Here is a 27,848-nt window from a genome sequence, read left to right on the forward strand (position 1 = left end):
GGCAACGTTACGACTGACGCCCCGGGAAATGTGCGTCCTGGGCCGACTTCTAAGGAAATTGTGCCGACACATGTCTGACAGCGTCTGAGGAAAACCAAGGAAAAACCCCAGAAAGCACAGTCGGCACCGGGATTCGAACCCGGGTATCTCCTAGTCTCGACGTGTATCTCCTTCCCTTTTCCCCCTCTCTCTCTTCAGTCTCCACTATACCGTTATGGACGGACCTACACGACTGTCGGCTTCGTCGCTTCACACTGCGTGAGGTATACCTACCACTTATTCTTACACAAGGCAGGTGAACCTTAGATCACGATATGTTCCAAGGCAGCAACGAAAAACGCACGGTTAAACGGAGCGCCGTAACGGCTCCTCCCACTGCTCCCGAGGTTGTCCACACTCTCGCCGTGTGAAGAGCCGGTTTTCGATCGGCGAAGAGACACGAGCCAATGGATGCTGTGACGGGGCTGCACAATGTTGCGCGATACCCGGCGCTCTCCCGTGCTGCCTACGTAACGCGCGCCAAGGTAAGTTCTTTTTCTAAATGTAACCACGTCCACAAAAAAACTTGTTGCCTACACGATCGCTTGTCACGCCACTTTCGCGAAACTTCGGGAAGAACGTCTTCCGAACGATTGCTCGCTCTTCATTCATATACGCGCGTAATGAGCTTTGGCCGTTCCTTTGAAGAATTGGATTGCGGAGGAGGACCCATCAAGGATATAAAGATTCTTGCCCGGACAGCAATAAATGTCGGATCGATCCTTCTCCCAGTTGTGGTCCAATCTTGATGCCGGATTTATGGCCCACTTTCCTTCTGGGAAAAAAAAAAAGGGGGGACTGTAGTCCTTACTTCGCTTTCTTTTGTTTTGTTTTTCTTTCCTGTTGCAACATCGAAGAAAGTTTTCGTTTTCGTTTTCTGGGACATGCGGGTGGTCGTATTGTACGCGCTAAATACGCGGGGCTATGTATTTGTACGAAATACCAGGCGACATATATACCAGATCCTCGTACATATAGCCTCACTTAAACTTAAAACCTCTCTCCCGCTGTCGATCGCGGAAAAAAAAAAAAAAAAATCTTGCTGTTGAAAGCGAGCTCCCGGCAAAGAATACTCCTTCGGGGTATTCTCTCACACTAGTGAAGCCTTCCATTTCTCCTTCAAATCAAGCGATCAACCAATCAATCAATCAATCAATGTCACTCGTCCCGGATCCCATAGGATCGAATGCTTTCTCAACATTCTCCCATGCCGGCCCATCCAGTCGAATTTCGAGGCAAGTCTGCTCATTTGAAGCGCCTTAAAATAGCGTATTTGATTCGTAGGCGAATATAAGGGCCATTTTGTCCCTACGTCGGCAGGATTTATATGTGCGCAACGAAGGGGTCCGTGTTTGCAAATTTTGCTTCCGCGCAATATTAGGAGGGGGAACGCGTAACGGACTTCCAATAAAAAAACAAAACAAAAAAAAAAAACTGGAGATGTTAGTCTCTACGCGCGGCCTGTCCTGACCGCGTCGTGACTAACACCTCCACGTTTTAATAATTATTCACTGTTTAATCTTAAAAAAACAAACAAAAAAACACACACACAGAAAAACACGACGAGTGTTTGTTGGCGCATCTTTTCGGGACTCTATTCATGCTAGGCGTTTAACTTTTTAGTTTTTCTTTAGCGAATATAGTTTTTAGTAAAGCAATATACCCACAACTTTTTACATAATCTCAGACATCGCGTACTGCTTCGCGCGGTAACAAACAGACAAATAAGCAACAATAAATTGGATTGAATCTTTAAAAAAAACTAAGTTCAACATTTCACACACATATAGACACAAAGGAAGAAAGTCGTCCACGACGAATACCCCCGAGACTACACACTTAAAAATGAACTTCACCGCATAGCACGCTCCTAGCCAACCATTATCTCGAATGATATCCTTATCTGCCCTGATTTGTTGAAAACAGGGGGCGTACGCCTTTTCTGTGACAATTATGAACAGCATAAGTGTCACAGAAATGGCGTACGCCCCCCGTTTTCAACAAATCAGGGCAAATAACGATATCATTCGAGATAATGGTTGGCTAGGAGCGTGCTATGCGGTGAAGTTCATTTTTAAGAGTGTAGGGAACAAAAAAAGGGGGCGCACACGTACGCACAGGTTCGTGTATGTACGTGCTGGCAGGGCGTTCGGCTTTTGTCTATACGTTGGGCTTGTCCAGCTGCCCTGCTTTTTATCCGTTTTGTCATTACAGAAAGTCGTGTCCACTAAAACGTGTACTGTTTTGTGGGGTTGCGAGAGTATTTGGGTTGCTGGAATACCGGAGCGAATAAATGTGTGTGTTCGATTCGAATTGAACATGGAATTTCGAATCAAGGAGACGTCTGTTACAAAACGAATATCTCCGAATGAGTTCCGAAGAGTGCATTCGTAGCCCCCCCCCCCCCTTTCCCAAAACACACGCACAGAAAAAAAAAAGAATAGAGGGAACAAAAGGAAACGCCAGAAGACAGGGCATGAAGTGATAGGCAAATACTGCTTCATATACGAACATGGGTGTGCACATGACACGCACATATATGCTGTATATGAGTTCCGTTCGGTTAGATTAGGAAAAAACTATAACTATGACTAGAATTCCGCGTTTTCGGTTTTTTATTTTTGTGCCGATTCGGCGTATGTTTTTCGGTGTTTATTGATTTTCACGGAATCAGCGTTTTCCTGTGTTTTTATTGGCGTGAACACGGTTTACCCGACAGTTATCGGCGAATAGAAATCACGATGTAATTTCCACACGACGCTCAGTTAGCATGGCGTTTTACGGCTAACGAAAAAGTACACGGACATTTTTCGCAACCATCGTATTTCTGTATGGTTTTCTGATCTGCGTCAAGAACTTGATGGGCGTGTACAGCTGTTTATCTCTGTCATCGTTCCTGTAATGTCCCTGCATTCGGTGGTTTTCGATTAAAATCGAATTAGGGAGAATTTACCCGGCCTATGTTTTTCGGTGTCTTTCGATTACAACCGAAAACGAGCAACCCTCACTATATAACGTAACTATAACACAATTATTCGCTTCGTATTTTGCTTCGCGTATAAATAGCTATTGAGTTCGCACTCGGGCTGTAAATTTGGTATATCTATTCGCGCAGCCCGGTTGTTTCTTTCGTTATACCCACCAGGGTGACTTTATCGCCGCTCTAAACCCGATGCACATTTTATCCTTTGCCAGGATGGAAGGGAACCAGAGCAGCAACGCTACTCTGGAGGAGATATTCGTGTGGATGAACAATGCGACGGACTTGTATTCCATTCCTTCCGATCTGTGGATGCGGTACTCCCCCGGAATGGTGTCTGTCTTCTGTCTCGCCTACAGTCTCGTCTTTATGGTCGGTCTTCTGGGCAACAGCTTCGTGGTGGCCGTCGTCATTCGTTCGCCGCGCATGCGCACAGTGACTAACTACTTCATCGTCAACTTGGCAATGGCAGACATATTGGTCTGCGTGTTCTGCATTCCGGCCACGCTGGTCAGCAACATCTTCGTCCGTAAGTGACCTTTGGGAATCGATTCACGACGAGCGCATTGAAGAACATGGAAGCAGAATGCATCCGAGCAAGCTAGAGTACACTCTTAGAAATGAACTTCACCGCATAGCACGCTCCTAGCCAACCATCATCTCGAATGATATCGTTATCTGCCCTGATTTGTTGAAAACGGGAGGCGTACGCCTTTTTTGTGACAATTATCAACAGCGTAAGTGTCACAAAAAAAGGCGTACGCCTCCCGTTTTCAACAAATCAGGGCAGATAACGATATCATTCGAGATAATGGTTTGCTAGGAGCATGCTATGAGGTGAAGTTCATTTTTAAGAGTGTAGGCACATGGACAGACACAGACAGGGCTGATTGGACATTGGCGATGGAGAGGGTGAGATATGCTTTCCACGACAGCCGTTAAAAAAAAAAGAAGAAGAATGTGGGTTTTTGATTTCTTGTTTTTCTACTTCTGCACCGTTTGTCTTTGTGTCGGGCCCTTTTTTCGACTCGAAGGCACGCGCGTTTTAGCTTCCGTTTATAGCGATGCTTCGAGTCAAACTCGTTTACTGCGATGCTGTGCATCAAATCCGTTTATAGCGATACATCGAATCAAACCTATTTGTTTATTTATAGATCCTTCCGACTGCCTTTGTCTGTTTAGGTTCTTCTATAAATTACTATTTTTTTTTACTTCCGCGAAACAAGTGTGGCTATGAGCGGCGTACAGACGTGGACAGATGGAGAGAGGACAACAGGAAGGAGGGGGGATAGGGGGTTAGTATGCGTCCTGGGCCGACTTCAAGGGGGAACTGTGCCAACATTTGTCTTGAAAGTCTGCAGGAAAACCTATAGACTCCAGGAAAACCCAACACAGCAGAACCGGTGCGAGGGGATTCGAACCTGCCTCACCTCCCATTCTCGGCGTGGAAAGCGATCATCCTAACCACTACGTGTTTAATGATTTATTTCTTAGTGCGTATTGACGGAAATAACCGATAGACAAACGAAATGGAGATGAGTTAAATTAGAAACGATCGACATTTTGCTTCGAGAATTTTCAGCAACGAGCACACATGTAGCGCATGATTCAGCATCCTTTCACCACACCGCCACACCCAGTGGCCGGATCCAAGGGGAGGGGGCGGTTGGGCGATCTCCCCCAAAAAAACAACAACAACAACAACAAAAAACACACGTCAGTTTATACACTCTTAAAAATGAACTTCACCACATAGCACGCTCCTAACCAACCATCATCTCAAATGATATCGTTATCTGCCCTGATTTGTTGAAAACGGGAGGCGTACGCCTTTTCTGTGACAATTATGAACAGCATAAGTGTCACAAAAAAGGCGTACGCCTCCCATTTTCAGCAAATCAGGGCAGATAACGATATCATTCGAGATGATGGTTGGCTAGGAGAGTGCTTTGTGGTGAAGTTCGTTTTTAAGAGTGTACATTGAATTTACCTCTGAAAGAAAGAAACCGATGGTCTGTATCCGGCCCTGACCACACCACAACCACATCACCATCACCATTATCAGCTTCCTCGTCGGGACCGTACTATTGGCGTAATGAGCGTGAAAAGAAGTAGTAGAAAAACAACAACAACAACAACAACATCTTGCCTTGGAAGCCGATAAGGAATTCGCTGGTGCTGTGCCTGACGAACCGCGTCGTTTTAAGCGGTAAACGTCGTCGTAAATGTCGTTCCGAGCTCTTAAACAGACGCGTCGTAGTACAATGAACGCAGGACGGCCTCAGCAGTCCGTTCGATATTCCGCCAATGCCGCCCACGTCTGGCTCGCACTAAAGTTCGAGTTCACAACATTGGGTAACGCACACGTTGCGGTTCGAAAACTGCATCATTCCCGAATTTCCTATGCAAAACACGCGCGCCCGCAATTGGCTTCTCGGCTCGGCCGAGAAGTTTCTGCAAGAAAGCCGTAAATCTTCCGAGGCATAGCCTGACTTTTTTCCCGTTTCCCATAATTTCCGGCGCTTAACGGGCCGGCATGAAATATCTCGTACCAGCGGTCTCCCGTTCGCGGACTGCGTTCACCAGCAGGTCATTTTAGGTCAGCCAATACGAAGACTGTACGGTGGCACGACCGCTTACATATTCATTATCGTTTCCTGCACTTATACACTTGGGGAAAGTCCATGATGGTTTACTGGCACTCGTAAATTTTTGAAAATTCATATAGTACTCCTTCGGTACCGAATTTTAAGATGCAGGAGATAAATGTGGGATGGCGATGATGATGATGATGGTACTAAATGTTGGGTTAGAGTGCTTGTGAAGACGTTGTTTTACGTTCGACTTGTTTATGAAAACAAATTCCACCAGTGTCGCTTACTATGCGCGGACCGAAATCTCGAAAATATCTCTCTGTTCGATATAAGCTCGTACGAGTTCGATATAAGCGTGCGCACGGCATAAATGTCTCTACTACATTCGCTGTATCCACCTTTTTCTTTCCAAAAGCTGCCCTGCCCACGTTTGAGACTTCAGTATAGGCTAAAATTCGTAATTTTTAAAGTGCAGCTGAATCGAAGCGGGTCACTAAGAAGCCCATCTCTTCCATGGTATAATACGCAAGCAGCACAACATGTTGGCCCATTATTGGACCAATATTGGCAATACCGGCCCAATATTGGTTCAATCTTGGATCAATGTCGGGTCAACATTACCAACATTGGTTCAATCTTAGACCAATGCTGGGCCGAAATTGCCAGCATTGGTTCAATCTTAGACCAATGTTGGGCCGACATTGCCAGCATTGGTTCAATCTTAGACCAATGTTGGGCCGACATTGCCAGCATTGGTTCAATCTTAGACCAATGTTGGGTCGACATTGCCCGCATTGCTTCAATTTTAGAACCAATGTTGGACCGACATTGCGAACATTGGTGAAATCTTGGACAAATATCGGGCCGACATTGCCAACATTGGTTCCATATTGGGTCAACATGTTGTGCCGCTTGGGTAGGGAGCCTGCATGCGCGTTCTCCTTCTCCGTCAGAACGCGCATGCAGGCACCCTACGATATAATAGAAAGGTGCGCTGAAGACGGCGGGGTTGACGGCAAAGCACACATAATACCTGTAACGTTGACTCGGAAGAAATTGCGTGTGATCGCCGATATAATTCATGTCACTCATGCACGTCGCATACATTTTACTCAGGGTGGCGAGTCCGACACGGATAATCCTGACTTCAATGTTTCGATGAGTTCGACTTGTGTTGAGGAAAATATAGTCATGTGACGTGCCTGCTACATGAGCCCCACCGTCAACGCCATTTTCATGAATTTTACCAGCACAGTTTGCCGTTTCACCCAGCTCTACTACTGGGTGATGAGTCACTGTTGCCGTTTCTAAGAATCTATAACTTCCTGCGAGACGTTCGCTATCAATCTGCGATGTAGTTTAATACGCATATTTTTATCATCTGTCTTTGTTTATATCTCAATTTACCGAGTATATTATTTTTAGTATAATCGTCTGATTTTTAATTAGTCACAATTTTACCATGGTTTTGGCGCACTATACAGCCTGAGTTGCTTATGCGCAATTAAAATTGAATCATCATCAGCAGCAGCAAATATAGTCGCAAACACAAATGCTTTTGAGGAAATTCTTTTGAACTTCACTTTCACGAATTTCTGAAATCATAGCAGTACGTGTGGCACGAACACACCCGGATTAAAACTAACAGGCAAAAAATGGGAGAAGTCTCACTCGCAAGTGAATAAAATGAGTATATTTGAAGAGATTGAAACATTGATTTTACTGAAAAATAACCTTTCGGACGGAGTCCGTCCTTCATCAGGTGCCATACATTGAACACTTGGTAGAGATATTTATACTAATGTACATCAGAGAAAGGGGACAGAGAAGGTGGTGAGGAGGAAATACAAATTCTTGTTAGAGAAGAAAGATTACACTGCCGGGATTTGAGAAAAGATATCTTTGCTCAAACCCCAGCAGTGTAATATTTCTTCCTGCATGCGGTCTTCTTTACCACGTTCGCTAACCTGAGATCTCTCAACGGTTTTTGTCTCCGGTAACACATCGCTTTCTTTTGTATTTTCTTTTTCGCGACATAAGAATTTGTATTTCCTTCTCACCACCTTCTTTGTCCCCTTTCTCTGATGTACACTAGTATAAATGTCTCTGTACCAGGTGTTCAATGTATGCACCTGATTGAAGGACGGACTCCGTCCGGAAGCTTGTGTTTCAGAAAAATAAATGTTTCGATCGCTTTAAATACACCCGGATTATTCCAAAACAAGCAGTATTCATAGCAACATAAAAAAGAGAAAAAGAAAAATGTACAAAGCATTTGTTGTATCTTTGGGTACATTATATGCCAAACGCGGTAACTTTAGATGGCGGTAAAAATTTTGGTTACGTTGTCACTGTCACGTGTTCATGTAAAGCTATATATAGAAGCACGTATACACTGTTGTTGCGCCCCCAAAACGGGGTTTTCTCGGCAAGTGCTAAAGGTGGGGGAGGTGACCTACAAACGGAAAGGGCGGAGATTTTTTATTTTTTTTATTTCACATACTACTGGCCCAATTTCATGAGCCTATAGGTATAGGGGTGGGCAATGAATCAAGCAAGGGCAGCATCAGAACACATCAATGATCAAAGCTGTAGAAAAGTGTTCTATACAGATGAACTATTCAGCACTGTTTCAAGCAACGCATTCCACTCAACAATTGTTCTTGACATTTTCAGCTTTGAAAGACTTCAACTTTCGTGATCGTAATTGGCGTGTATACACCTTCCTGCGAAAGGCTGCAGGTATCGCGAAGATTCTACAGGGTTAGTCTAGCAAACGTTACACATTTTTACCGCATCGTAAAAATAGAAGACGTGTCTTATCCAACCTCAAACTTTGCGTATTGGCAGCCATTTGTCTGAAGTTTTGTTGGAATTTTTTGTGAGCATTATGGTCCTGTGGAAGAAAAATTAAAAATCAAGCAAAATTCCACTTTATGCATTTTCTATGGCCTATCTCACTCACAAGCCGCCATTTTCTCCTGTGTGCGCTTCATTTTCATTGCACCACGCACAGGTGGCACCAGCATACAGAACAAGACTGGAACAAGAGGATTGGTGCATAACATCAGAATTGGCATGTAACATCGTTGTAGGCAGCGCCACCTGTGTGAAGTGATATGAAAGTGAAGCTGACACAAGAAAAAATGGCGGTGTTTGTGTGGAATAGGCCATTGAAAATGCATGGGGCGAAATTTTGCTTGATTTTTAATTTTTTTTCTACATGACCATATCACTTACAAAAAATTTGAAAGAAACTTCTGACAAGTGGCTATCAGCCTACAAAGTTTTGGATGGGCCAAACCCAGTCTTCTATTTTTATAGTACGATCGAAATGTGTAACGTTTGCTAGAATAACCCTGTACTTTTAACCGCCCATGAACAGCCTGAGATACAAAAATTTCAAGCGGTGCTTCAAGCGACGCGAGGCCAATTTGTCCAAACGGGCCCTAGCATACAACTCACTGACTGAGTCCGTCCCCCTATATTTATTGAAAATAAATCGCGGAGCTTTCCTCATCATAAGTCACTGTACATGTTGCTAACATTATGCACCATGAATTGTGCAAATAGGTCGTCTCTGGTTTCGAGAGCTTCAAAATTCAGCAGTATCCTCTAAGCGCGACGTCCCGTAAATGAAAAAAAAGCTCCGGGAACTGTATGTATCTGCATAAATCGGCGCTTTTCACGTACGATTCAGATCAAAATACTGAATTTTTTTTTTCGCCTAGTATCATTCGTCCTTTTCGGAGGAGCTCTATACTTACATGCAACGACGGCAGCATACATAGTACCGAAGGTCATTTTGTGCGTATTAGAGTACTATACAACAAGTCGTATTCGACAGGCGGGTACTTTCCACTGTTGGAAACGTCTGACTGCGAGAGTGCCAGTACTCTGTCTTTGTCGCTCTATGCAAAGGCTGATGCTTTTCTATAGCGCGTTTAAATTTTCCTTTTTCTTTTTGGAACATATGGATTGGGGAAAATTATTCGACGGGTCGGTCGTGTTATATAGCAATTACTGATAGGGTTCAGTGTTTTCGATTGTAATTGAAAAAATACCGAAAAATATACGCCAGTAACTTTGTCATTCGGTTTTAACCGAAAAACACCGGATAAAAATGAATGCCTGAGGAAAAGGTAGGGGGTATTAATCTTTGCAATAAGCTTAAATGAGCGCTCCTTTCACGATTTATAGGTACCACCACTTCGCCGTGGAGCAATAAAGTGCTCTTCTTATTGTGACGTCTCACAGGGGCTAATTTTGTATTGCACTCTTAAAAATGAACTTCACCGCATAGGACGCTCCTAGCCAACCACCTACTCGAATGATATCGCTGTGTGCACTGATTTGTCCAAAACGGTAGGCGTACGCCTTTTTTGTGACACTTATGCTGTTCATAATTGTCACAAAAATGGCGAACGCCTCCCGTTTTCAGCAAATCAGGGCAGATAACGATATCATTCGAGATGATGGCTGGCTAGGAGCGTGCTATGCGGTGAAGTTCATTTCTAAGAGTGTGGTGTTTGTTTTAAGGCTCCGCTGAGACGCACAGTTTTAAAATTACATTTTGCGATCTATATTCGTCGATAACTGCAGGGTAATCCATGTACACGCCACAAAAATCGCCAAAAAACGCCGATTTCAAGAACATAAATAAACACAGAAAAACATACACTCCGAATCCGCCCTATAATAAAAATCGAAAGCGCGGAACACTACATATAGAGTACCTTTAAAATAAATACATATCTATAGATCTGTATCTGTCTCGCTATCCATATATCTCGATCCACCCGCACTTTTTCATTGCTTGACATCCTACCGTGGAAACACGGATTCGATATAGGATAAAGACGTAACGATCCTCGCTGGGTTCCACTGGCACGAGGAAACGTCACATATTTTGGCTCGTCAAAAGTTACGGAAACTGATGAGCTTCCAGCTAATACAGCTCAGAATGAGAAGCTACGGTGGCAGGTTGACACATGAATGGTTGACGACGACAGCTTTTCCATGCAGATTTACGGCTCCAATAACCGTGGACACGCTTCCGTGCAGCGTCAAGGTGACACCTTGCTGGGAAAAAAATATATTCCCTCGTTAGTGCGTCATCACGTGTCTATATCGCGCCACTTTGCAAGTCTGTAGCGTTACTGCACGTCTATCTAGCGCGTCATTTTGCAAAGTCTACGGCGCCACTTTTTCGGAGCTTCCCCGTCATCCGCGGATAACATTCCCATTTAAATTCCGCGGTACACTCTTAAAAAAAAGGGTGTACTTTAACTCCTTTTTCTTGCCACATATATAACTTCCTTTTCAAGAGTACAATTACTCTCAACAAAGGAGCCTCCTCACTCCTTCAAGGGAGTAGCATTACTCCCTTACTCCCTATACCGGACAGTAATATTACTGTCCAGTAGGAGGTTAGAGCGTAACCGCACTGCCTAAAGGGAGTGAGGAGGCTCCTTTTTTGAGAGCAATTGTACTCTCCAAAAGGGAGTTAAGTAAATCCCGGTTATAACACGAATAACGAATTTCCGGCTTTAACGAACACGTCGCAAACGACACTCAATATTTAACTCAGTGTAAGCAGACTCCATTTATAACAAACTTCCGGATGTAACGAAACAGTTTTTCCACGACTGTCAGGTTCGTTATAAACGAGATTCACCTCCCTCTGGATCCGTCACTGCCTGTGGCACATACCTTTGGGGCCATGCCCGCTGGTCAAAGGTATGTCGCGGATTGACGCGTTCCGCTCGTTAGTGGTATAGCCAAGCTCGTGCTGGAGACTATATAGGAGGTCGTGGGTTCGAATCCTACACTCTTAAAAATGAACTTCACCGCATAGCACACTCCTAGCCAACCATCATCTCAAATGATATCGTTATCTGCCTTGATTCGTTGAAAACGGGAGGCGTACACCTTTTTTGTGACAATTATGAACGGCATAAGTGTCACACAAAAGGCGTACGCCTCCCGTTTTGAACAAATCAAGGCAGACAATGATATCATTTGAGATGATGGTTGGCTAGGAGTGTGCTATGCGGTGAAGTTCATTTTTAAGAGTGTACCACCGGCTGCGCTGTCCGAGGTTTTCCCCCGGGTTTCCCGAAGACTCTCCAGACGAATGTCGGCACAGTTCCCCCCGAAGTCGGCCCAGGACGCATACTAACCCCTCCCTGTCCCCATCTCCTTCCTGCTGTCCTCTCTCCATCTGTCCACATCTGTATACGCCGCTTGGACACCCTTCCAAACGCTGTATCCTCCAAAAAGCGCCACCTCAAACGGCGTATCGTGCAAAAGCGTTACCTTTATTTTATAAGGCAAATTCTACCAAAAAAGGGACGGGTATATAACCTTCAGGAAACAAGATTTCAAAATGCATATTCTGTAGAAAAGAGCATTTCAGGAGGGTGTATTGGAAGCACCTTTCTCAACACCGTTGTTACACCATTTGAATATCAGCCAACGGAATAAAAAAACGACGCTTATTTACAACGATGCGTATTTTTTTTACGCGCTTAAAGATGTAACACACACACACAAACGAACAAACAAAAAATACTGATGCAACATGATGATTCCCGGCGAGCTCGAGCGACAAGTTAGCTAAAACTCCGACAACGATATATACGCACATTGGGGTTTCTCTTTGTAAAGATTCAAAACTCGAAAGCTCGCTTGGCTGCACTAATATTATTTGCGCGGGCGTCGTTCTTCGAGAACCCTCTTTTTTTTTTTTTTTTTTTTTGCCGCCAAGAAATCAAGGTACAAACATTTATGCAATCGCTGTTTTGCGACTGAAATCGAGCGATTCATTCCGAAGTTAAATAGCAAAAAAGTTCAAATATTCCGTCTTCACGCTTGCTTGACGATCGCAGCACGCCGGTAACAGTTGGTGCCCTCCGCGACGCCGAAATCGTAGATACGCCACTGGTGCGCACCGCTGTTCAAGGGGGAATTTGATGACGGCGCCGAGCGCTTGGTCTCATCGATGCACCTTTCGCTCATCGATGGGTCGATCGTCAATATTATCCACCTTGAAGATGTCGCCGAGAAATCCCCGTAGGGCGCGCGGGTGGAGCAGGACAGCTCTTAGTCCTCCCGGTGATAAAGGTCGCTCGAGGGGTGCGGGGATAAGATGAATAGTAGCCGCATCACGTGGTATCTGCGCGTCTAAGATCCGCATTATACTCGAAATCGGCTGTATCTATAGGCACTTCTGCGGTCATTAGGTTTGTAGGGGAAAAAAAAAAAAAAAATCTACGGGACCAAAAAATGTGATGTTACAAACTTTTACTTTCATTCGATTTATTTTTCAGCGGTGAAGCTTTCTCTGGAAGGGTATGTCATCTGTACTGGCTGTCTGTATTACTGTCGTTATTGTGTTGTCGTCCGTATAATAATAATAATAATAATAATTGATTGATTGGTAAAGGAAAAATGGAGATGTTGGTCCAAATATTAATAGTAATAATCGTAAAAATCATAATAATAATCTTTATTTTATTAACCACGTGATGAAAGGTACGGGCGAAAAGCTACAAAGCAGCAGTTGTCCAATAGTGCAAGTGATGGCAGACATGGAACAACATTTTGACTTCACTGCGTCCTCTCAATGATGGCTCCACCTAGAGGGCGTTGGCAGAGACACTAATGCTTATTTGCGGACCCGGGATATCAGCATTTTATGAGGGCGGATTCCAGACGTTTTTCAGTAAAGTCGCGTTATAACGAAGTAAACAGGACCGGAGGGAAATTCGATATAAAAAAGTATATTTCGATATAAGCCGTTCCACCGCAACAGTGACAGCAGCCTCGAAGCGTTAGTGTATAGTAGACATTCCAGCAAGCCAAAAAGAAAAAAGAAAAGAAAAAGCTAAATATAAATCTTGTAATAAGAGCCCCGGCAGCCTCTTGATTTAGGTGCAAAAAAAAAAATAAAAAAGAAAGAGAAGAATGGCGCGAACTGGATTTGCTCATCCTTTCGCTTTGAAAGCGAAGTCGATCGCGGCAGTGTACAAGCCGAATACATAATCCGGTTCGAAACGCGTATGGTTGTATTTCGCTCTTAAAACTCGTTCACGTAAAACTTCGAATAAAACAATGACTCGAATAGAACGGGTTCGTTGCAACGAAGAACAACAACAAGAACTTTAATGATGATGATTTTAATGACGTTTTTAATGATGATGATTAGGGAGTTTCACCGCCAGCGGACGATACTCTACTCCACTGCTGGCGGTATAAATTGAATAGTGAGTCTCTACACAGTGAGGACCGAAGTCCTATAAGGTGTCCAAAGGGTTTAGAAGTGCTCTTGGGGCATAGCGTTGGTGGGTCGGATTTGGCCATGGACCAATCAGTTTTGATACAGTGAGAGTGCGAGACACACTGAGAGGTTAGTAGTGCGGGCAGTGGATAAGGATGTGCTCTAGACCTTCCAGATCACCGCCGTGACGACATCTTGAACTGTCAACTTCCTGCAAGCGGTGACGCCACTGAGCTGTAGAAGACACGTTGAGTCGCGTCCGTTGAATTAACGCAGCGCCTTGACGATCGCGTTACTATATTTCTATCCAAGAACCAGGATGCAGCTCAATATAAAGCTCTAAGCTTTAACTTAACAGATATTTTAACTGGTATTTTAGCTGATATTTTAACTGATAGTTTAGCTGCTATCTTAGCTGATATTTTAGCTGATGTTTTAACTGACATTTTAGTTATTATTTTAACTGACATCTTAGCTGATGTTTTAGCTGATAATGTTTACCCCTATAGCTGAAAATGTTACGCTTTGTTAGCCATTTTGTTACTGCCTCACTTCGTAGTCGTATCAGGCGGGCAATGTCACAACTATACCGCAGGGGAGATCTTGCCTCCTTGACCGACTTCACAGAGAACTGTGTCGACATTTACCTTAGAGCTTTAGCTTTAGGGTCGCCTAGATATAGCCACACCCGCGCACACCCCTAATCCGTGATTTCTCCACAGCACATCTACTCCCCTCTAACCAACAAATGTTCAGTGACACCCTCGAACTTCTACACTTGTGTACCCCTTACAGGGGGGGCCCTTTGTGACTTCAGCTTTACACACATGTCGGTAATGATATGTTAAGCTGTATAATGACGTAGCTATAATAATGACCCCTCCCCCAATTTTTTCCAACACCCCTCCCTGCTTGGGATCCTGGCTAAACCACTACACTCTTAAAAACGAACTTCACCACATAGCACGCTCCTAGCCAACCATCACCCCGAATGACAACGTTCTCGCCCCTGATTTGTTGAAAACGGGAGGAGGAGCCTATTTTGTGCCGTGCATAATGGTCACAAAATAGGCTCCTCCTCCCGTTTTCAACAAATCAGGGGCGAGAACGTTGTCATTCCGGGTGATGGTTGGCTAGGAGCGTGCTACGTGGTGAAGTTCATTTCTAAGAGTGTAGATGGGGGAGGGGGTGGGATGATGTTCACCAACAACAACAAAAAAAAAAAGTTGAGTGAGGTTTGCCTGCTCAGCCAAGGCGGCAAGTTTCACCCTTGAAAAAAAACAAAAAGAAAAAGAGAAAAGAGAGAGAGAAAAAAAAAACAAAGAAAGAGCGAGAGAGGTTACGACAGTCCTACGGACGAAACGAAGGCCAGCAACGCACTGGAGAGAGCCGTTTTCTCACCATGCATCCGTTGTTATAGCTTGACCCTCCTTCTTTCTTTTCCATGTAACACCTTTCGTTATCGTTTTTTTTTTTTTTTCACTGTATCGCTAACGTCGTCCGAATAAAAGGCGAACGTCCTACGGATCGGGGAAGTGTAATTAATGACCGGTCGATTCCGCGCCTGACTGCGCCAAATTGATTGACTTTTGCAATGGAAGCAGTGTTCATCACGATGGAATGGGCAAATTGAATGGGAAAATAAAGGTCTCGTTTAAAGACCCGCTTTCGTGTAAGTGAGTAACCGTGTTTAAATGGGTCTTTAATCGGGTAATCGGACCTTCAAATCTACGAAGAGCGCGTCTAGTATTTAATAACGCGTTGAAGAGGGCAACATTGTTTTTTATTCAGTATTAATTGTATTTTATTTTTTATTGTTTTTTATTGTTTTATGTACAGGATGTATGTACCAACAGGCCGAAACATTCACCCCTTATCCAGGATCACGAGTATATACGAGGACGTGTTGCGAAAAATTGAGGGGGGCAGAATTTTTGAAAATCGGGGGTAAAATCGGGTTTTACCTCAGGAGCCGTAAAGCGGGATAAATTCGGGTGATATCGGGTGGAAAATGAGAAGTGCTTCTCGCATTGTAGATGAACACGAGGTGTAGAACCGCCGAGCTGATCAGCACTGCGTTTCTACACCTCGTATACTTAGCGTAAAACCCGAAAGAAAAAAAAAACCCCCGAAAACTAGCTAGACAAACTGCAGACTCGCCAACCAATACCTGCACCTGCGGACGCTAAACACTGTACGTTCAGTGTTTTCGGGTTTTACTCTAAGTGGTGTTGATGCCAATCGAGGGAGGGGGGGGGTAAAAACGGGTTTTATCGGGTTTTACCCGAAAACACAAGGCCCTATGCATCCATGACAACGTGAACTAAAGCTGAAATCACAGAGACCGCCCGTAGAGGGGGGGGGGGGCAAGTATTGGAAGCAGTGTAGGGGTTTTTTGAAGGTGGATTTTTGGAAGGTGAAAATCTTTTACCGGATTTTTTAGAACTACATACGACATTGACGAAACTTCCAGTCGTATTCTTTACGAAGCGGACGAAATATGGTAGTTTATCTTGGCCAACCCTGTAGATAAATCACTGACGGACAAAGCCACACAAGTGATGACGTCATTCGTCACCTGACCGTCATTCGACCAATCGGTGTCGGTGGCCGCGCGCTGTTTTCCCCATCTCTATAGTTTCGCTCTTGTGAACGTAAGCGTATGTATTACTAACGGCAGGCCTATCGCACTCTGCTATGGGTATGTTGTGTCGTTGCCAATAAACAGCTAAATAAATAAACGCCTAAAAAAAATTGGCTGCCTACTTGGGCATTGTGCCAAAGGCTTTCAAATGCTGTAGATATATGGCCCCTCTTCCGAGGTCGTAACCTCTCTCTCTCTCTCTCTCTTTTCCTCCTCTCCCCACAACTGTTACGCATGCATGCATTGAGAAATGCAAAAGCATTGAGAAAGAAACCCTGGAGGAGAGTTCTACGGCTTTCGTTCATATCACGTGACCTCAAAGCAGGGACTGAAACAGGAGCGGAACCGAAAACCGGTTGGGGGGGGGAACCCAAATTTTTTCGAGAACCGTAACCACCGCAATTGAACATCGGCAATTAATCGAAACCGTAACCTGAACCGAAAAATATGATTTCGGCTACCGGTTCATATGAATCGGTTCGACAACTTTGGATGCGATAATTGCATCGCCTTCCAACTCTGATTAGTGGTGTAGTATATACGTGCTTCTGTTAAAGTAGATCTATTCGTCATGTGTTTTTCATTCAGAAGTTGTATAGATAACATACAATCTTGTGACGTGCTTGGAACCATAATCGAACGACATACGAAACGTATGACACGTATTGCGTACGTCCCTTATGAGTTGTGAACTGTATTGTGATCATTTAAGATATCAAGCATTGCACGCTCTTTGTTTTCACATCTGTTTGCTTAAACGCTGAACGCACGCGGTTTTTCTTGCCTCGAAGTTTATTACAACACGAGCTTAATGAATGTGCGCGAGATAATGGAGACCGCAACAAATTATCTTACGGGGAATGTCGCAAACGGCAAAAGTGCCGTTTTGCGGTTCGCTGCACCACCTTTTCGGAGCGCCAGAGATAAATATGACATAAGCCATATGATATAACATAATAAGCCATAAGGCATGCCATAAGGCGTAACATATGAGATAAATATGAGATAAGACATCCACGCAGCCTGCAGATACATCCTAGAGAAAACCGAAAAAATACCGCTTCAACTGTTTGGTTACCGGCAAACCTGTAAAGTAATTAATTACAAGTAATTGAATTACTGTAATTAATTACTTCCCGAATTACATTAGGTTTTATATAATTGTAACTGTAATTGAACTACTTTTACAAGTAACGCGTAACGCATTTTGAATTACTTTCGGAATTACTTTGAAAGCTATCTGGGAAGGCCCAATGTTTAAAGTTTGCTTCAGTTCCACACCGTTTTTCTTTTTCTTTTGCTTTTCACAGTGATTACCCAAGGACTCGATTCAGATCGGTATTTTCGGTACAGATTTTTTTACATTTGGGAACGTGGAAGGAGAAAAACTCTTGCGCCATGGGGAAAGGAGCACGAATTGTGGTATTGACCCGCACTTCACAGTCGTTAGAGTGCTTGAAAGACATTCCGTGTGTGCTGGAGGTGTTCATGAAGTACAATGTTGGGCTGCATAGCAGTGTGCTAGTGTAGCGTCTGTTTTCGGTTGGTGGTCTCGTTATGACAAGGAGACGTGGCAGCCTTACAGACAAGAACTTTGGGGAATACCTTACTCTTGAAAGCCAATGGACGTTACAAGCTGCACTAATGATCCGCACTTTCTTCACATGTCTGAAGAAAAGAAAGCCTTTTGACTGTGATGTTCGGTGTTCCTTTAACATGGCAAGAGGCTTGTCCTTGTGTAAGACTTCTCTAACTTGTTTTTCTACCACAAGCACAACAACCACCATCTTTCAGAACATGCGCAATAAACGTGTACATCAAATATTGCAGTTCACACGTCGTTTGCCCATTGCAGTCAACTTTGTCAACGTAATTCAGTGTAGTGCAATTACTTTTTCAGTAATTATAATCGTAATTGATTTACAATAGAAAATGACTAATTGTAACTGTAATTTAACTACTTTTGCGAACATGTAATTGTAATCGTAATTCCATTACTTTGGAAAAGTAATTTTCACAGGTCTGGACTTAACGGTAACCGCAAATATTAAAACGGCGAATCCCGTAACAGTAATCGAAACCGCTTTCAGAGTTCTGACACTGAACCGTAACCGAACCGATATTCGTTTCGGTTTCAGTCCCTGTCTCAAAGGGCCAATGAGAGGGCGCTGCGCACGTCACTTCACTCTCCCTCTCCTATTTTCTGGTCCCCAATTTGGGCTTCTCCACCCAAAGAGGACGCCTCATTTCCTTCCGTTCTCTATAGGATGTCAAAGGACATTCTGCCTCTATTAGGGAACCTCATTCCGGCTGAATGCCAGCGGTATTCATAGAAAGAACCCGAATGGTGGAACCCTTGCTTTTTACTTCCTATGCGCGCGAATGCTCTTTGCTTTCGTTGCTTGTACTGCTGCGCGGTACTGTGTTTTGTTCTATCCCAATTCCCCGCAAAGCCAGGGGATTGTCTTCGCTTGTTGTGGCTTCGCTCCTGGAGTGGGGAAACAGCTGTCGGCGTGATTTGCTTCGACACCGCGACGACTAGAGTGGGAGAGCGCTTTTTTCGTTTTTAATCGTCAGGTAAAAGGAAGTGCTTCTAAACAGCGCGCACACTTAAAAGAAAAGAAAAAGAAAATAGAGGAGTTTTAGTTTCCTTTGGGGATTAGGTGCATGGCCAATACATGTCCCTGCCGTGACCAAAAAACACGGATGCTTATGCGAGGTTTTAGTGACTGTTTTTGTCATATGAAGTTATGCAAAAAAAGAAAGAAGAGCAACTGCACTCTTAAAAATGAACTTCACCGCATAGCACGCTCCTGGCCAACCATAATCTCAAATGATATCGTTATCTGCCCTGATTCGTTGAAAACGGGAGGCGTACGCCTTTTTTGTGACAATTATGAACAGCATTAGTGTCACAAAAAAGGCGTACGCCTCCCGTTTTCAACAAATCAGGGCAGATAACGATATCATTCCAAATCATGGTTGGCTAGGAGCGTGCTATGAGGTGAAGTTCATTTTTAAGAGTGTGCGTTACAGTTACAGTTAGTGGAAGAAGAAAAAAAAAAAAAAAAGAGACTGCTCACGGAGTCCAAGTACCGCCCGGCGTTATGTTGAGCATTCACACCATGCCGAAATATTGGGAGTGCATGGCGTACTCCGCGCTTAGCAGACGACACGGTCTGCGACTTTTCCTGTCGTCTGCTACTTTTCCTGTCGTCTGCTACGGAATATCTGCAATCTAGGTGACAAGAAGCTGTAATATTGCTCTCCAGAGATAAAGTACGATATTTCTTAACGCTTCATAATTACTCGTTTTCTTTTATTTCGTCTTCTTTCTTTCTTTCTTTTATTTATTCTCATTATTATTATTTTTTTTAGTGTACATACCCAAGGGTTACGCAAGATACGAGGTTTGTACTGAAGATAAAATTGATAAAGCGAGTACCGAGGGCGTATTATTAATGTCAAAATAATAAAACTTATCACTTGGTCTTATTCTTTGTGGATAAGCCGCAAGAATAAAATAAGAACACTTCTGTTTTTGGCATTTCGAATGGCCGCCCGCGGAGCCTTGCGCGAATCTGGGGTTCCGTAGTTTCGTAGTAAACAAATCTGGAAGCTGAAATTTTGCGTGAAGATTGTACACTCCTTGAAAACACTCGGTTTACTACCTGACGATGTGGGGAAAAAAAATTGGGTCAAGATTTAAAATATTGACAAAAAATTTTCAGCCTCCAGATTCGCTTACTTCGAAACTACGGAACTCCACATTCGCGCGAGGCTCTGCGGGCTGCTATTCGAAACGTCAAAAACAGAAGTGTTCTGATTTTATTTTTGCGGCTTATCAACAAAGAATAGGACCAACTGATAATTTTTATACGAACCTTGATATTAATAATACGTCGTATAGTTTAGCTACAAGTGGCACCCTATGCGGCTCATGGCGGCTTATTTCCTTGACTGCGGCCGCTGAAAGCATGGATGTGATTGGCGGTATTTCTGGTACGTTACGTCGACCGACCGTGTTGTGTTCGCACGAGCGATATTGCCCCCGGAATACTCCAGCGGAGGATGCGAAAAACGTCATAGCTTTCTGCTGTCACATGAGCGCGAGCGTTTAAAGCCGTGTCTTCACGCACGCTGCTAACTGTGCCCCCAAGATATTCCGTAGCAGACGACAGGATAAGACGCAGGCGGTGTCTTCGACTAAGTGTCGTCTGCTAAGTGCGCAATACGAAACTTCCGATATTCCGGCACCCTCTGAATGCTCAACGTATCACGGGGTGGAACTTCGGCTCCGCGCGCGGTTCCCTGCCTTTTCTTCCTCTAGAATCTTCCGTGAGGAAGTCGTTAGGTATAGATGAAGCCTCCTCGCCGCAGACGACCTCAGACACCGGCTTTCTGTGGCTACAAGTGACTGCACACTGGGCTCATGACGGCTCGTTTCCATATAGGCTAGCTACGGCCGCTGAGCGCGGTCATGATGGGCGCACTACGTCACATCGTTTAAGCAAGTAGACGTCTGCTATTCGCTCTCCCGGCACGTCCACGATGAAAACGTTGCGCAATGATTGAACCTTGCAGCACAATCAGGGAAGAGATTTCGTTTTTAATATCCTACACCGCGACAACCTCGCATCCTTTTGTTATACTCTGTCTGTATAGGTCCTTTCCTCTTCGGTTTTGTCGCCATTGTTAATAACGTTTCTTTCACAGTGACGTTATGTGAAATATTAATGCCGGTCCTTCCCTGGTCTCTTCACAATTGAGTCATTGTTCTGCAACAAGACAAGAAAAAAAAAAAAAGAGAGACAGAAGACAAAGTTCAGGAGGGCGATCGATCGCACTCGATGAGCATTGAGAATCCTCCCCCTCCGGTCCAGACGTGTTAACCGAATAGCTCGTCAATCTTTTTGCTTCGCCGGCTCTTCGGAAGCACGCAGGTATATATATATATATATATATAAAGAAGAGTACAAAACAAAAAAAGACAAAAACATTTTCAACGCAACACCTATAAACAACCGACTTGAAAGGAATCAAACAGAACAACCGAGCATTTAGTGGCAGAGAGTTGGGTAGAGGTAGAGGTAACAGGTGAGACAAGACATGTAAAAGTCAGACGAGCGCCGTGAGTGCAGCAAAGTTTCGGACTGCGTTGAAGCTTCTCAATCGAGGGGCGGTTCGAAGAAACTCTCTGTTTTTTGTCACCACTCGCCGAAATACTTTGGCATGTTCCATTGACGTCATTGCCTTTCAAGGAAACGCGGAACAAATGCGGTAACTATAAAAGTATGTTACCCACGAATGTCAAAATAAAGGAATAATAAATAATGTGCGTAAACCAAGCATGTCCTTTATTAAGGGACAAAAATTGCGATGGGCACCCGCTACTCGTTTCGGCACGTGCCGTTGTAGCTTTCTTCCCTTCTCTCTCCACAACTGTTACGGACGGACCTACGCTGCTGTCGACGTCGATGGGCCCCATATTGCTTAGAGCTATTGTCATAAGTGATTTTTTGAGGAACTGGATAATTGTCGTCTTGAATGCTAACGTGTCGCCAGTCCGACGCTCGGCACCCAAAATCTCGAACAAGATGGTGCTACGGAATATTTTTATTATGCCAATACAGCTACAATGTGACGATGCGCTCTCGAAAGAAGTCAGACTGAGCTCTTGCTTATTCTTTTTTTCAGCCTGGGTGCTAGGCTGGTTTATGTGCAAGACGATGTCCTATCTGCAAGGCGTAGCCGTCAGCGCATCTATAAACACACTGGTGGCCATCTCTGTTGACAGGTGAGAGCAGTTCTATCTGTATACACAAACGAGCGACATCTGCACGGAATATTCTGATAGAAGAGAAAGCAAAAATAAAAAAAAAGTGCTCACATGACAGACGTTTAGACGCGTGGAATGTTGAACATTCACACGGGGGCGATATTAACTGCAGTAGGCATGCTGCGTACTTAGCAGACGACACAGTCTGTCTCTCTTATACTCGTGACACACGGGCAGGCTGTAGACCTCCTTTGAAGTAGGGGACCTTCACAGCGTTGAAGGACCCCTCAGGGAAAGGACTTCGCGCGCCGCTAACACACGACAGTGGCGTATACGCATTAGTGTATCTCTTAGCGCGCTCAGGATTTGCTCAATGCCTCTGCAATAAGGGTGTAGGCTTCACCATGGACGACCCCCTGTTTACAAACATGTGACGTCCTTGAAGACCGGTTCGATGTTATATTTTGCTGTGGTGGGCAAGAAGCGGAAAGAACGCGTCGGCTGATAGGCTGATAAAGCTGATAGTGCCCAGCAGCATGCTTTGCGTGGCTGTGAAACGTACTCGATCACGTACACTCTTAGAAATGAACTTCACCACATAGCACGCTCCTAGCCAACCATCATCCCGAATGACAGCGTTCTCGCCCCTGATTTGCGGAAAACGGGAGGAGGAGCCTATTTTGTTACCATTATGCACGGCACAAAATAGGCTCCTCCTCCCGTTTTCAACAAATCAGGGGCGAGAACGTTGTCCATCGGGATGATGGTTGGCTAGGAGAGTGCTACACAAAATAGGCTCCTCCTCCCGTTTTCCGCAAATCAGGGGCGAGAACGTTGTCATTCGGGATGATGGTTGGCTAGGAGCGTGCTATGTGGTGAAGTTCATTTTTTTGAGAGTGTAGGTCACCGAAATTGTCTTCCCATGACTTTATTACGGCCCACGTATCCCTTTCTTGCCACTGTACACGCGGCTTTTTGTGCGCAATTATTTGTGCACGAGATTATTGAATTTGATTTATTATCACTCGAAAAATATATGATGAGGCCCCTGTAAGTTTTGAAAACTATTTCAACGGCTGATAAAAATGGTGAACATATAGGCATTTGTGTGCTAAATAATCGGGATATGCATCGTCATCGCCGGATGCTGCTATCGAGGCTATGCCTTTTCGGTCGGTAAGGAGATAGTCGAGCTCCCTTTTCGAAAAGGTTCGTTATCTAAAAGGAGATTCTCCGTTATCGTGTGTCAATGGGCAGAAACACCGTTCCGGTATAGGTGTCCTCGTCAGGAAAGCATTTAAAGTACCCGTGTGTCAGGGATATAACTTTCGTCTGCTACGGAATACATTGTAGCAGTGCACGAAAACACGTGACGTTGGGCGCTTGTGCTTACGTGGCAGCAGAAAGCTATGACGTCGCTGCATCTCTTCCCCTGGAGTATTTCTGGGAATGTTGCTCGTGCGAGTACACTGTTAAGCGCTTTGGTTACAACCACGACCTACTAGTAGATTATAACGACCATATTATAATCGGCAACCCCTATGGGGAGCCCGTCCGCACGATCCGCTAGGGGCGCTACTCATCGGCCCACGAGGTCTACATCATGATTGGACAATGGATATTTGAAATTTCAACGCGCAGAATCAGGCGTATGCGGCTACCGTAGCAGACGACACCAAGCGCTTCTATGAAAACGCGTAGAAACATGATGATAATCAACATTAGAAACAAACAAAATACTAGGTAAGCTGATGTGCTGCAGAAATTGAGGAAGGGGCCGATCAGTAGCGCCACCGCTAGATTCCAAATGCGGCGCTGCGAGGGGGTGCCTATGATATGGTCGTTATAATCTAGCAGGTCGTGCTTACAACATTCCGCTATCTCATCTAGGTGTCTGGCCATCTGCTATCCCCTCAAGTGTCAGCTGTCTTCCGCTGGTGTCCGTAGGATCCTCTTGGTGATATGGTCTTTCTCCATTGTCGTGACCTCCCCTTGGGCCCTGTACTTCACCCTGGCACCCCTGCATCCGGACGTTCCGGGAGTGATCTTGTGCGTGGAACAGTGGCCAGACGAGACTTCCTCCACGCTGTACTTCATACTGGCCCACCTTTTCCTCTGCTACCTGTTCCCCTTGTTCCTCATAATAGTCTCTTACGCCTGCATATGGGTCAAAGTGTGGAGGAGGAACATTCCCGGCGAGACGCAGCAGATGGACCTGGTCGTGCAAAGGTGTAAGCTAAAGGTGGTCAAGATGATGCTCGTGGTGGTGGTCATCTTCGTCATGTCCTGGCTACCGCTCTACATAATATTTGCGAGAATTAAATTAGGCAGCTCTATCGAGGAAGGCAGCCTCGAATGGAACTTAATGGTCACGCTGACGCCGGTGGCCCAGTGGCTGGGAGCGTCCAACAGCTGCATCAACCCGGTCCTCTACGCCTACTTCAATCACAAGTTCCGCAGGGGTTTCATCGCCATCGTGAAAAGTAAATCCTGCTGTAGCGTTCTGCGCGACAATTCACGGGGGACGGACTTCAGGTATGTATATGCTGGTATGAGGTGCATTGTCTTCTGTGGTAGTTTTTGTACTGTGCGGGCACAGAGGCGCCAAATAACAACGCAAAGCAACACACGAAACTTCTCGATGTGCTTTTATAGAGACTCATGCAAGCGATTTATTCCCATGACGTAACTCGCGATCACCAGGGAGCACCACAGTCGCCAGCAGATTTGCCGCCTGGTCCTGAGGGTATACTTACATTCACCCTCATCGTATGCACCGCTCATTTTGGTGTTTTTAATTTCTTATACTGTGTGCTGAATAGTATGTGTATCATATCCCGTAATTTCCCAAGCAGCACCCCGATGTTGTGCCGATGTCGTGCCCATGCATGCACTGTAAAGAAAGATGACATCATATCACGTAAAATCATGGCACGGATCTCGTGACTTGAGATTCTTCCGCCATCCTCATATTCATTAAACGTTTTGCAGTTCCCTTGAGCAGACGTCCTCTCTTCTTGTTGCATACACTATACAAAAAAACAAAATTATGTTGGCGCAACATCGGTCACAAATCGGCAGCATGTCGACAGCGTGTCGAAGTGACATCGGGCCAATATCCTGACGCGACATCGGCCCAACTCTGGGCGGTCGACACGCCGATTTGTGACCGATGTTGCGCCAACATAATTTTGTATTTTTATTCGTGTGTTGGCAATTAACTACAGAAACGTTAGACTGGTTCTGTGTGAGGAAACGTTTTTTTTATTTCTGCCATTGCTTCGTATACTCGTCTCATTTTCGGATGCTTTCCTTCGTTTCTCGTATTTCCCATGGCAGGCAATGGACGCTGCGTTACAAAAAGCAACAAGATAAATAGTGTAAAAGCTCCTGGGACCACGCCGGCATTCCTTTCATCCTGCAATCCGCAAATTAGCGAAGAGCCCTGCTCGGAAATTACCAATCTGCAAAGAGCCCCGCTCGTCTCGGAAGCAAAATGAAGAGGGTGTGACGTGTGTCAGTTTAATTCGATTACGCATACAAACAAGACTGAAGTGAAGAACTGCTTAGAATATTAACTCAACGTCAAAGTAAAGATTATGTGTTTCCTGCAGCTTTCGGCGGGATGAGACACCCAGTAGGTCCATCGAAAGCCATTGTCAGCGTCTTGTCGCTGGCTTGGGTCAACATCAAGCCGACATTGCCAACTTTAGAGGGATGTTGATCGCAAGGTGGCATTGTCGGCTACATGTCGCATGTTTGCGTCAATCATCGCGCCGACATCGCGAACTGTCGTATATCGGTCACAAGCTGGAAGCGTCGGGAAGATGTTGGGCCTATACGTGCCCAATTTGCTATACCGACATCGGCACGATGTCGCGTCCTGCCTGGGTTACATGTTTTCGACGTCGGTATTCTGGGAAATATTGTGTGGCGGTAAACGAAAATAAATCTTCGCCGAGCGTACTTTATTGTGGTGACCCCGCCTCTTGTAGAGGGGTTACGTCCTCGAATAAACGCTGCGGAGGAAAGAACAAAAGGGGACGCCCTAAAGGGCATTACATAGGAGGGAAGACTTTGAGCTCCTTTGGTGTTTTAAAATTGTCACTTCACCTCAGACGGCATTGGCCATCTTGGGAACACTATGACACGTTACAGAGACCTATTCAGGCGACAGTATGCAGACAGCTGTAAAACCGAAACCGGAAAAACTACAGTCGTGCTCAATAGACCTCTACCTGTATATGTAAATAAATGACGTCATAGTACTCGAAAGCGCCACCAGTTTGGTAGAGTTGAACTACGCTCGGAGCTATAGAACAAGGTCGCGTCCGAAAGCCACGGTCTTGAGGGGATTACGATGGTCCCTGAAAGGTCCTACTTTTCTTTCAATAGGAGACAGCGAACAAGTGTCCATTCGTGGAGCCCAGCCCTCCCCTTACGATTTGTTTCCGTTTCAGTCTGTCTTCCAACGTCATGATGACGTTTCTCGGGTAGAGGTCTCTACCTAAGAACCATACGTCTCTCGCCCTAGTGCTTGTTCCTACCTGCCGCTATAGCTAGCGGCCTCATCACTCTACGTCGCGACAAGCAGTGCGGCGACGTCGAAACTATGTTCAGGTTCGCCTAATCCATTTTAAATCAGGGCAGGTATCTGATACCACAGACGAAACTATAGGAGCTCCGCAACCTGATGGCGCTGTAGTATATAATTTCTGCGGAGTAGTAACTCTGTTAGGATAATGATGATGATGATGATGATTGAGGTTGTATGGCGCACAAGGCACTCTGTTAGGGCTAAGGTGCCTGAATACTACTACTATGGTACTACTACTACATGTATTACCATTCAGGTACCCTATAGTTAGGATTGACGAAATACATTTCGTGCCGTTCTTAAGTTGAACGGGGACATTGCATTGATATTATATACATAAGCCTGGATTACATTAGCATGCCTCCACGACTCTCATATACGTGGCATGGTGGCATGGAGTCGTACCACAATCTCAGCAGGTATTCTCTTGCAGATCTACTCGTTGTCTAAAACGCAGTGAAGAATGGAAACCAGTGGTGAAAGCCCGACCCGCCGTGAAGCGTGAGACCAACAACAAAACCGTCGACAGGGCTCTGTAAATAATAACGGTAATAGTACAGTGATCCGCCGCTGCAATGGACCTTGTGCACTGTGGACCTTCGGAGCTTTTTTCTCGCAGATTGTGAATGTGCGGATGGTGAAAATGAAAGCAGCGCAGAAGCGCGTCCAGTGTTACGCGCAGTTCATGCGAAGCAAGAGCACGCGCCTACATTGGACCACGTGTAGCATATACTGGTGAATAGGAATTAAAGGTTGTGTGATGTTTCGATGTCGTCATTCCACATTGTGCTACTTGCTTGAATAACCAGCGTAAGAAAATTTGGCCTGCATAGCATATATGCCTGTACTATACATTTACTGGGATGCCTATACGTGACAGACCCCGTGGCTCATAGAAACGAGGAAGTGATAATTCAAGTGGCTCAAAACCCTG

At 44.9% G+C, this 27,848-nt stretch overlaps 1 protein-coding gene across 1 annotated transcript; it reads left to right on the plus strand.

Moving 5' to 3' along the window:
* Positions 1-443: 443 nt before the first annotated feature.
* LOC135367970 (neuropeptide SIFamide receptor-like) lies at positions 444-27,520 on the plus strand. Its single transcript, XM_064601060.1, has 5 exons — positions 444-524; positions 3,235-3,548; positions 22,236-22,335; positions 24,208-24,852; positions 27,348-27,520. Exons 2-5 carry the CDS (start codon positions 3,236-3,238, stop codon positions 27,451-27,453), a joined length of 1,164 nt encoding a protein of 387 aa, XP_064457130.1. The 5' UTR covers positions 444-524; position 3,235; the 3' UTR covers positions 27,454-27,520.
* Positions 27,521-27,848: the final 328 nt, after the last annotated feature.

The sequence above is a fragment of the Ornithodoros turicata genome, chromosome 9 (genome assembly GCF_037126465.1).
Source record: "Ornithodoros turicata isolate Travis chromosome 9, ASM3712646v1, whole genome shotgun sequence".
Taxonomy (NCBI): domain Eukaryota; kingdom Metazoa; phylum Arthropoda; class Arachnida; order Ixodida; family Argasidae; genus Ornithodoros; species Ornithodoros turicata.

Bases quoted from the DNA above. Each gene is read 5' to 3' on its own strand.
- LOC135367970 (XM_064601060.1), top strand. From the start codon at position 3,236: ATGGAAGGGAACCAGAGCAGCAACGCTACTCTGGAGGAGATATTCGTG. The intron at 3,549-22,235 runs GTAAGTGACCTT...TCTTTTTTTCAG, and splicing joins GGTCAGCAACATCTTCGTCC to CCTGGGTGCTAGGCTGGTTT. The intron at 22,336-24,207 runs GTGAGAGCAGTT...TATCTCATCTAG, and splicing joins GTGGCCATCTCTGTTGACAG to GTGTCTGGCCATCTGCTATC.